Genomic DNA, 12,028 nt, shown 5'->3' with positions numbered 1-12,028 from the left:
GTTATGAGTTAGAGACTGATGGCATGAGCTTCAAAGCTGATGATGTTTCAGGAGGAGGAAGTGATCATTGTCTAGAAGCAAGAATAAAAAGCAAGCAGGCAGAGAGCTCTCAGGAGATGCCTTGTTCTCTGGGGAGAGACAGGTTTCTTTTAAAGCAAGAATATGAAGGAAGGGTTCAGAGATGAGGCCAAGTATTTAGAAGACTTTACTAGATTCCCTAAATGAAGGAATTGCATTCCCAGAGGGTACAGTGGAAGGCGTTCAGGAACCAGCTGAGGAGTGGAAAAAGGTGGGGCCAGATTGAGCATGTTCACAGTGCAATGGGAGTGGGAGTGCAGGAGAAAGAAGGATATTGGGGGTCCTGAGCCTAATCAGGAGTAGAGGGCATAATGAGATTAGTCCTGGTGGTTTCTGAAACAGGTGGTGAGGCTCTGAGTGTGGGACAGAAGGATGGGTTGGGTGTCTTGCCAGAAGCAAGCAGACCTCTGGGGCTCTTCTCTCCAATGCGTGGTCATTTGGAGATGGGGGGTTTGGGGGGGTGAGGTCTTGTTTCCCAGAGCATGAGTAGATTTGGGGCTCCTCCTTCATTCTGCAAATAGAGATGTGGAAGCTGGGGAGGTATACCTGCCGGAGCATTACCAAGATACATGCAAGGATGCAAGGACCACTTATTATAACAGTTCCAGGATGAGGTCAAATGAAACGTAGAGGGTTTCATTTTTTTTTTTTTTTTGTATTGCTTTTATACTTGAGATACAATTTAGTATGTTACATACATAAAAATAGTAATTAGGTTTAATTGGAGGGGGTTACATTGATTCATAATCAGTAGATAGAATTTGAATTCTAATTCATAGTTTAAAATAAGTCATTCTCTCTCTCTCCTTCCTGCCCACTCCTTGCTGTTTCCACCAAAATGTGCCTTGAAAACTGACAGTGTCACAGTCTTATCTGGCTGAGTAATTGACATGTTCTTTTCCCTTTCCTTTATAGTGAAGAAAGTTATAACGTCAATGATTATTCCTTAAGAGATCAGCTCTTGGTGGAATCTTGTGACAATGAAGAGCTTAATTCTTCTCCAGGGAAGAACAGCTCCACAATGCTCTATTCAAGACAGAGCTCTGCCAGTCACCTCTTTACTCTGACAGTCCTTAGTAACCATGCGAATGAGAAAGTGGAAATGCTGCTAGGAGCTGAGACGCAGTAAGTATATGTGGGGAAAGGATCGGAATATCTGATGGTATCTCCCTGACCTGATTTCCTTTGGTTTACAGACTCCCTAAAAACAGCAGCTACTATTCATGTTTTTGTTGAGCACCTACTGTTCGCTAAGCGCTACGACTGGGTGCTTTTTACAGATGTTGTTCTTTTCATTGTAATCTTCTTACAGGAGATGGATGTTGTTATTTTTGTCCCTATAAGTCCTGATAGATGCACCTGGCTTTAGGTGTTTTTATTTTTATAGAGTGGTTTAAAAATCATTTTACTTTTTTCATTGACAAAGAATATGATACACTATCTTTCGGGAATATGATTCAACTGGTAGTTTGAGTCTAGGCCATAAGCCCTCTTAGGTAATGGAATTGAGGTCGTTTCTCAGTCACCTACCTTCAACCAGAGAGCAGAAAGCCCAATTATTTCTGTCAAAAGAGCTACCCAGCTTATGGAAATATACTGATAAATCCTCTTACTAATCCAGAGCTTATGCAGGACCAAAACAGGCATCCTGTTTGTGCCTGCAGTTTCGCCAGCAGTTAGTGTGCAGTTAGTGCTCGCATTGGATGAGTGGCAGTGAGGGTTAACTTTCAAGTTCACCTCAGTGATTTTTTGGTGATGATTTTAAAGCTAACTGACCAATTTATTTGTTTAGAAACTGGAAACTTCCTCTTGCAATAATCATCATGGACAGATATTTTTTTTTTTTTTTTTGAGACGGAGTCTCGCTCTGTCGCCCAGGCTGGAGTGCAGTGGCGCGATCTCGGCTCACTGCAAGCTCCGCCTCCCGGGTTCACGCCATTCTCCTGCCTCAGCCTCCTGAGTAGCTGGGACTACAGGCGCCCGCCACCGCGCCCGGCTAATTTTTTGTATTTTTAGTAGAGATGGGGTTTCACCATGGTCTCGATCTCCTGACCTTGTGATCCGCCCGTCTCGGCCTCCCAAAGTGCTGGGATTACAGGCGTGAGCCACCGCGCCCGGCCAAATCATGGACAGATATTATATTGGGTCAGAGAGTGGAGCAGTGGAAGGAAAGGAGAAGTTCCCTAATTCTTTGTCCTGTCAGATTCCTGCCTCCCACTCCATGTCTGCCAAAGTTCCTAAATGATGTGGTTCAAATGGATCGGCACCTGATGAGTAACAACCCTAAAACTGTAGCAAGATCTTAGAGAAAGTGATCCCAAAGACAGATTTTATCAGTGTTCCTAGATGATTAAAGAAAATATTAAAGAAAAATTATTCAAGGACACTTGCTAAAGCACAATAAGGTTGGCTTTATTCAAGATCATCTTAGTAGGTAGAAGGACCATTGCAGCAAGGTCTCCAGTGGGGGAGACAGATTGGGCTCAACTTCGAATCCAGCATGGGCCAGTGGGAATTTACAGCCATGAAGCAGGATGGAGGTCAGTGGATGGAAACTCACTAAGAGGAAATATCAGGGATAAGGGCGATTCTGGCTAAACAGGATTCTTGCTGAAGACAGGCCAGGGTAATTAGACATCGTAACCTCTGGGATGATGGAGAATAATGAATCTTATCAGATATTGAGGATGGAGTAGGGGATATTCTTGCCAAGCTGACTTAGTAGGGTTCTTTGCTGAAACTGGATTTTATGAAGAACTGTACAGATGAGCCTAGGAGAAGGTACAGAAATCTAACTAAAGTTTGGCCAAGCAAAGAATCTGTGTCAAGAGACATAAGAAAAATGTGAAAATTACAAAGCATCCTCATAAAATGTCAAGTTATTTCATATCTTTTGGCACTAGAAGTAACATTTCACAGGCTGGAGAAAAACAAGGACAGGTTAGTGAAAGCTATAGAATATTCCAAATGAACTGGAGAGTTCACCGAGGTAATGAAAAAAGAAATGTATTTCTTTATTTCTTTTTTTTTTTTTTTTTTTTGAGACGGAGTCTCGCTCTGTCGCCCAGGCTGGAGTGCAGTGGCCAGATCTCAGCTCACTGCAAGCTCCGCTTCCCGGGTTTATGCCGTTCTCCTGCCTTAGCCTCCCGAGTAGCTGGGACTACAGGCGCCCGCCACCTCGCCCGGCTAGTTTTTTTGTATTTTTTAGTAGAGACGGGGTTTCACCATGTTAGCCAGGATGGTCTCGATCTCCTGACCTCGTGATCCGCCCGTCTCGGCCTCCCAAAGTGCTGGGATTACAGGCTTGAGCCACCGCGCCCGGCAAGAAATGTATTTCATAAGGCTACAGCTAACCATAGAGAGTGATTCCTCTGATGGATCTGGGCAAAGTAAATTAAAAGTCTTCTGGAAAAGATTCACCATCATAAATGTCATTAAAAACATTCATAATTCATGGGAGGAGATCAGCATGTCAACATGAACAGGAGTTGGGAAAAGTTGATTCCAACTCTCATGGATGACTTATGAGGGGTTCAAGACTTCAGCAGAGGAAGCAACTGCAGATGCAATGGAAATAGCGAGAGAACTAGATTTAGAAATGGAGACTGAAGATGCAACTGAATTGCTGCAATCTCATAATACAACTTGAACAAATGAGGAGTTGCTTCTTCAGGATGAGCAAAGAAAGTGAAGTTGCTGTGAGCATTGTTGAAATGACAACAGAGGATTTAGAATATTGTGTAAACTGAATTGATAAAGCAGTAGCAAAGTTTGAGAAGATTGACTCCAATTTTGCAAGAAGTTCTACAGAGGATAAAATACTATCAAACAGCATTGCATGCTATACAGAAATCTTTCATGAGTGAAAGGGTCAATTGATGCAGCAAATTTCATTGTGGTCTTAATTTAAGAAATGGCCACAGCCACGCAAACCTTTAGCAACAATCACCCTAGCTAGCAACCATTAAAAAAAGAAAAAAAGAAAAAGGAACTTCATCTTCATGTGTTTGTTTACAAAATAAACAAATGCCTTTCTCTGAGGTCTCAGAGATCTTCCCCTAAAGGTGCTGAAAAGCGCTGATGGCATTCCAAGCTTGAGGCTCTGGGGAGGTGAGCTTGGGTGGGCGTGTGCTTGCTGGTCTGTGAGGTAACCAGCAAGTAACATACCCAAGACCAGGGCCAAGGGGAGGCATTACTTGAATTCCAAAAGTGGTTTAAACCCCTTCGCCAGTGAGGACAAACCTAGACTTCCTTTGTGTGGGGAAACTTCCTCAAAACAGAATTTTTAGTATGCCTGTGCTTTCGATTTTATATGACTTTAAGGCTGAGAACGACTTAAACACTTTGGAAATTAGTACTTTTCCAGTGTTCTAGAGAATTCTCAGAAACTAGTGACTTCCCTTTCCCCATATAGTTAGTAATGGTGAAAGTGCTGCTGGTTTTGCCTTGTGTTTTCCTTTTCTTTCAGTTTACAAGGATTGTTTGTTCTTTATTCAGACTTTGCCAACATCTCAACAGAGATTTTCCTGACTGTCTCATTCATAATTTATGTGATCTCCACCACTTGTTTCTGAGATGGTTCCAAGAGAGTAGGAGGTGAACTGACACGTCCAGCTTATTTTCACGCCAAGGCTAGATCCTTTCCTGGGACATTCTGTAGCATTTGTTCCATCCTTTTGCCTTTAAATCTTGCCAAAGATTAAATGGTTGTTCGTTTCCTCAATCAGACATGTTCTCAGAATATTTAGTCACGTCACTTGGAAACCCATGGGTCTGACTCATATTTGTAGTTCTTTAATTAATAGCAAGAGGACATTCCAGAAGGGGCATGGGACAGAGGTCTCCTTGGGTACAGAAGGAGTGACTCTCTCATTCTTTGCTCTCCCTGCCCACACCCTCAGTTACAGCTGAGAAGTAAATAAATGGACATGCTTTTAAGACATAAAATAGTATTGGTGTTGAGAAATATATTTAACAACTAAAGACACACTTTCCTTAAAAAAAAAAAAAGACTATTAAAAAACCTGGCAAATTGTCACATGCCATGTTTGCAAATAGGCAGGTTAGCTCTGGATACCTAGTTTTGAGCAATTAGAGCTTTGATGTGCATAGAATGTGTTCCAAAATTTGTGAAATGCATCGGTAAGTATATATTGTTTAGGTTTTCTTTCTTTTATGTCTTTTTGGTTAATATGGTTCATTGGCAATCTAGCTGAAGAAACAAGGTTTTCACTACCACTCTAGCCTTAAGTAATTGAAGAACTTCAGACCACTACTTACTCTTTGACCTGAAAAATAATGAATTTTACACCTAAATATTTATCTTCTTTGTAAACCTGTTGTCACTAAAGGCCACCAGAGGATATACCACATGTAAAATCAGCAGTAGGAGGGGTACAGCTGTTTGGCACAAGGACAATTTGACTTCAGAAGACAATGAAATTGTGGAAGAAAAATCAATGGCTTTGATTACATAAAGAATGCAGAAATGCTCACCGAAAGGAGATAAGGCAAATAGTGAGCATCTGGGATGTGCCAGGCACTGAGCCAGCTATAGAGCATGATGAAGGGACCCATGGGTGTTTCTAGAGGAGGATAGAATTTTGAGCTGAAGAAAGCATATAGGTAAGGTGATCAGACGTCTTGGTTTTCCCAGAATCAGTGGTTCAAGTTTAGGTCCGTTGTCCTGATGAAATTATGAATGATTCTCTTTTTGACTCTCAAAAGGTCCTTGTTTACACAATGAAATATATGATGACCCTAATTATATATAATTATAATAGTAAATAAAGTATTATCAATAACATAAATTATAAATATATACACATATTTATAATTATATACATGGTCCAGCTCCCTCATTTTCTTCCCCCATGTGAAGTGAGACTCACAGAGGCCATACAGGAAGTGAGTTATTGCCAAAGCTGGAACTAGAATCTGGCCTTCCTGACAGTCTAGCACTCTTTCTAGTAACAAAATTTAATTTTTTTATGGAGAAGCTGCCAACCAGTAGGCTGTTCCACCCCCACGTTCCACAAGTTTGGCTTGTTCTGGATTTGGAAGGAAAACTCCAGGAAGTCAGTTGCCATTAACTGTGAGAAACTACTAAAATACAGAATTTTTTAAGTCCAAAGACTTTATTGTTTTTTATTTTATTAAGATAGAGTCTCACTCTGTCACCAGGGCTGGAGTGCAGTGGCACAATCTCAGCTCACTGCAGCCTCCCCTCACAGGTTCAAGTGATTCCCCTGCCTCAGCCTCCCAAAGAGCTGAGATTATAGGTGCTTATCACCACGCTTGGCTAATTTTTTTATTGTTAGTAGAGACGGGATTCACCATGTTGGCTAGGCTGGTCTCAAACTCCTGACCTCAATTGATCAGCCGGCCTCAGCTTCCAAAAGTGCTGGGATTACAGGCACGAGCCACTGTGCCTGGCCAAAATGCATAGGCTTTAAAAAGGAAAAAGGTTGTGGAAACCTAGGTGTTAAATTTAGGGTATCACATGGGTTGGAATATTTTATAATAAAATGCAAAATAGATATTGCATCCCCAAAATTATTTTTCCATGTTTCACTTCCTTTTTTGTTCCTTTGCCTGTGTTTTTCATACTTCCTGGAGTGCCCTCTTCAGGCCTCCTCAGGTGGCCAGATAGCTCCTCTTAGGGCCCATGTCAGGCCTTTCCTCTGCTGAGGAACCTCTCAGTACCGCACACTGCAGTCTCATCCTGAGAATGCCCAATGCTCGCTGTGTGTGACACTCTTGTTACTTCACTTTCCCCTCGTTTTCTGTCTCACCCACCCTCCAGTGTATGACTGCAAACTCCCAGCCTACTCTTACATCCTTCCTTCCCTTTACAGAACTTCTCAAAAGAATGGCCTTCGTTTCTCTGGATTAATTAATTCAGTGGATTTTTGTCAGGCACCTACTTCCCGTCAAGTGCTCTTCTCAGTGCTGGGGTGTAGCAGTGAAGCATGCAGAGATCAGATCTCTGCTCTTAGGCTTATATCCAAGTGAAGAACTGATCCCCTTGGGCTTCCTGCTTTTAGGAAGGGTGACTTTGGATGGAAGGAAGCTTTTGTAGCCTGTGTGGGCAAATGGCCTGCAATGAACTGGGATGTTGGGAAAGCATTTCTTCTTGATCCAGTTAAAAATATAGGATCATTTCAGGTAGTGGTAAGTGCAGTGAAGACCCTAAAGCTGGTGATACGATCTGGAGTGAGTGCTAATTGAGGGATGGTGGGGATATGTACTCTAACTTAGGCGGTGCAGAAAAATTTCTCCTAAGAGGTGATATTTGAGCCTTGAGTGAAAAGGGGGAGTCAACCCTTAGGAAAATGCAGAGTCAGAATATTTCACCCAAAGGGAACAGCAAGTGCAAAACCTCTAAGGAAATGAATTTAGTGTTCTCAAACTTGGCTTGAACCTGGAGAATGTGGCTGGAGCAGAATAAACCAGGGAGAGGGTGGCGGTCAATGGGCAGCAAAGGCCAGTTTGTCTAAGAGCAGAGCTACTCCGGTGCTGTCTGTGGGCCATCAGTCCTCAAGTAGTTACCAGCCTGATATGTAGGAAGCAGTTTGACATTTCTGAGGCATCAAAACTTGTGATGATTTTAACAATTGATTTTTATTGTATTTCTAAAAACGTTTGGTCTGCAATGGATTCAAGGAGAGGAGACTGGTTCTCTACCAGAGGTATTTCGAGAAGTACTGATTTAGAGCCACGTAAGTCATAGCAGGAAGTTTCAGGAACAGCAGGGGCCCTGGGGTGGGGGACAGAAGTTTCAGTGGGGCAAACAATGAGAACCCTAACCCTAATCCTGTTGGAGTAGTCGAGGGAGTCCCAATGTTGGCTTGGACCATGATATATAAGAGGAGATAGAAATGTTATATTTTGGAGACAAAAACAACAGGACCAACCAATGGATTGGATGAGTTGAGGTGGCAGTAAGTGGAAGAGAGGAATCGATGATACTAAGATTTTTGGCGTGAGCTGCTAGCACCATATGTTGAGTTGTTTCTTAATCAACCTTGGCATGGCTTCTTCCTCTGGCACCCTGTTGAGGCCTCTCCATCAGATTAACAGGCTTCCTGGTTTCACACCCAGCAGTTCAATCTTCCTCTTTCTTTACCTCTAGTATTTAGTTTTATTGACCATCCAGCTCTTTCACACTAACCCTTTTTTTTGAGATTATGTTTTTCTCAGCCTCTTATCTATGCTGTTAGTTTGCCTCTCACACCTATGACCATTCCTCTTCTCTGTCTCTTCAGAAATGCAGCCTGTCCAAAACCATCAACACTGCCCATGGCTTTCCACGACACACACATTTCTGTAAATGGTACCATTGACACTGTTTTGTGTTATCCAGTCTGGAGATTTGGTGCTGTTTTTGATGCTTCTGTGTCAGAACAGATCCATCACCTGCCAGTTCTTCCTGTGTAAAAGTCTATTTCATCTTTCCACATCTTTCCATTCCACTGCCTCCTTCCTAGGTCAACCATATTGCTTTTGAACTACCCCGATTACCTCTTAGCCATTCTCCTCTCCCATCAATACAGTACTGTTTTATCACCAATCCCTAAGCTCAGCTCTAATCTTGTCCTTTCCTTGCTTTGTACATAGCGAGTGGGTTCCCAGTAAATAATTTTGGGATTGATCCGTAAATATTATAACTAGCTTTTCTCTATCCAAGACAAGGTAGAAGAGTAACCGGGTGTGGAGAAAAACTGTTTCCTATCTGTCTCTATTTACTGCCCTTGTTGTTACTGCTGGAGCAACTTTTTCCCAAATTTTACTTGTTTTTCAATGTTTGCTATTAAGGATTCAGTCAGTGTTTTTTGGGATGTACATCTAAGTCATGTATACTGTGTTATATCTGTTTGTCCATGACAGGCCCTAAGTCATGGTATTGTTAATGAGACAATAGTCTGCAAAAAATACAAAAGCCTACCCTTTATAAAAGGACAAAAGAAGAATGTTTTACCACTGTCATTCCTTTTCCCCTCTGGGTCTTTCAAGAGGAATGTGGGAGCCGGAGAGCCCCCTTTGTCTGCCTTCATTAAAATGAAGCACAGACAGCTGCAGCTGGCACACACAACAGGCAGTGGCAAGTGGAATCCTTGGCTTCCTGCATTTGCAGTAAAATTTAGATGTCATTTGGGTGTAGTGTATACCGTCATGAAACATCTAGGACATGTTCAGTGATGAACATAAACTTTCTTCACTCATTATATGACAGTAATAGGATATGATGACCTTAGCCAATAATCAAATGTCCTTCTCAAAATTTCTCCCTCACAGAGCTAGAAGCATAATGAATGTGGTTGATGCTGTCAACCATCCAGACACCAATTCCTGGGCCTCCTGATAAAGGGGCATTGTTTGCAGGGAGTCTTTGAGCTTTTCCTGCTTCTGTTAATGACTTAATTAACAACAGGAAGTACATGGAATGGAAAAAATTTGTAAATAGTATCTCTGACATAGTTATATACTTCATCCTCTTAGAAAAATCACAACATAAAGACAGTATACATGGAAACATTGTATTTGTTGCAGGGCACAGCATTTTTTTCCTTGTCAAATCTAAATTCTAAGTCCAATCGTAATCTTATATTTATCTAGTGCCTGTCAAAGGATCTGATCTTATGTAATCCTCATCACCAACCCCAACAGGACAGGGTGTCTTTTATCAACAAGGAAACATTATTGACCCGCTTCAGGTTAACTGAAGGATTCTGGACCAGATTTTTTAGGTCTGAACTAATGTAATATGATAAACAAGAAATAATTGATTTAACTATATAGCATATGACAAAATTCAGAATTTTAGAACTCTTAGTGGGCTAGGGATATTATTTTGCTTCAGTTAGATTTTTTAAAATTTGGCCAATTGAGCTGATAATCTAGTTTTTTAAGGCCTAGTCTCAGCATTTTTAATGACTTTTTTTCATGCTATGGGCTTTCTTTCATGGATCAGTTTTCTGAACTAATCTCGTTGAATTGAATGTGCAAGGAAATGAACAAAAACAACTATCTTCACAATCCTATTCTTTACAAAGGTTCGAAGGACTTTTTTCAAAGGCCATGGATATAGAAAATTCAAAAGGAACCACAGGTAAATGTGTAGGCTGTGAGAAGAAACACAAAAGGTAACTGGTCAAATGCCATTTTGGGAGGGATAAAAGGAAGGTTAAAGAGCAAGTGAGGGTTCTTTTTTTCTATTGAGAAATCAGGAAAACCCTGTTAAGTGATGGAGTCCTCAGCCTATGTTCTGTTCTGTGCAGCCTCACCTGCAGCCCTGCCTCTGTGATTTCAAAGCCTACTTCCTACTTTCTCAGTATGTATCTGTCTTTTGTAGCTGATGCCTGGTATTCCATAAGAAGTGAGACTTTGCTGTATCTTTGACCTTCATGCAATTAACTTTAAACCTGCTGTGCATAATTAATTATATGAGAGAGAGAACAAGGTGCTACCACAGCTGATAGAAAACTGTAGAAACATCATTTCATGCCATGCATGGAGATTGAGGGTTATGAAAGGACTGCATTTATAGATATTTAAGTTAAAAGCGTCTCTTCTCAATTTAGTCTTCTCTCTCTGCCTAGGTCAGACGTTTTGGTAGAGTGTTCCATTTCAGCGCACTGCACGCTGTACTGGGTTTTGTTGAGGGTTTTCTGCTCTGTGTGTTCCTTCGTATTGAGGGCGGTGAAAAGCAAGGGAGTCCAGTGTATTCACTCTGCACCCCCTACCCAGCTCAGGGCCTGTGCAAAGTGAATATGGGTGGAGGAAGGAGTGGTCAGGTGAGTCTTGAAAGTTGATATGCTGCAGATGGGCTTCAGTGCAGCATTGCTTACTCTGTCACTTTGGGCAAAGGGAAAAGTCTATGAACTGGCTATGTGGTAGATTGTGAATTCATCTCGATTGTTTTGTATCAATGTGTCCCTGGAGAAAATAGATGTCTGTGAGTGAGCCCTAGACTTCAGAGCTAAATTTAATAGTAGGTAAGTCTATGCCCTGATTTTTCCTGTCCCTAGAATCCATCTTACAACAACTTAGTTCCTGCTTTAGAATTGTAGTGCTCTCTGCTTCGTAGCTGGGGGAGCATCTTTTTTTTTTTTTTTTTCTGAGATGGAGTTTCTCTCTTGTCACCCAGGCTGGAGTACAATGGCGCACTCTTGGCTCACCGCAACTTCCGCCTCCCAGGTTCAAGCAATTCTGTTGCCTCAGCCTCCTGAGTAGCTGGGATTACAGGCATGCACCACCACGCCCAGCTAATTTTGTATTTTTAGCAGAGATGGGGTTTCTCCATGTTGGTCAGGCTGGTCTTGAACTCCCGACCTCAGGTGATCCACCCACCTCGGCCTCCCAAAGTGCTGGGATTACAAGCGTGAGCCGCAGTGCCTGGTCTCTTGGCAGGCTCTTGGAAGCCCCAGGGGAAGTCCTGTGGATTTGACAGCATCTAAGATGGGGGGTGGGACTGACTCAATTGAAGCAGTTTCAAGAAGCCGCTCATTTCAGTGATAGCAACAATGAGTGTCTTGTTGTATCCTCTGGAGTCCCTGTGAGGGGCAGCCATGTCTCAGAGATGCTATTAGCATCTAGGCAGCATGCCACAGAAGTGAAAGATTTCATCTGGACTTCTGGAAACTGGCAGCAGGGCAAAGCCACTGCTGATACTGGCCACTCAGTGCCAGAGACGGTGTCTGTGTACAGGAAGATCTGCCTCACTGTCTCTAAGTTGCTCTAAATTGCTCCAGAAGACAGCCGTATAGGCTGTGTATAACTTGTTTGGGTATGGCATAGAGAGACACAAATGGATCATTTTTGATTTCTCTTGGTGAGCAACTCTTCCTTTCATAAGGTATTTTGTTTTCGATTGGCTTTGTACTTTGGAAATTCCACTTGAGCCTGAGTAAAAAATGATCTTATTCCCAGTAAAGACATGATAGCAAAG

The 12,028-nt window shown here is 42.1% G+C and overlaps 1 protein-coding gene across 1 annotated transcript in view; it reads left to right on the top strand.

Annotated features, from left to right (window-relative positions):
* ARHGEF26 (Rho guanine nucleotide exchange factor 26) overlaps positions 1–12,028 on the top strand; it is a 145,546-nt gene that overhangs the window by 126,934 nt on the left and 6,584 nt on the right. The window contains exon 12 of the mRNA XM_033203748.1: positions 994–1,203. Within this exon, the coding sequence (XP_033059639.1) occupies positions 994–1,203 (210 nt within the window). The remainder of the gene's footprint in view (positions 1–993; positions 1,204–12,028) is intronic.

The sequence above is a fragment of the Trachypithecus francoisi genome, unplaced genomic scaffold, assembly GCF_009764315.1.
Source record: "Trachypithecus francoisi isolate TF-2019V2 unplaced genomic scaffold, Tfra_2.0 Lachesis_group0, whole genome shotgun sequence".
Lineage (NCBI taxonomy): Eukaryota > Metazoa > Chordata > Mammalia > Primates > Cercopithecidae > Trachypithecus > Trachypithecus francoisi.
This window is presented reverse-complemented; position numbering and strand designations above follow the sequence as displayed.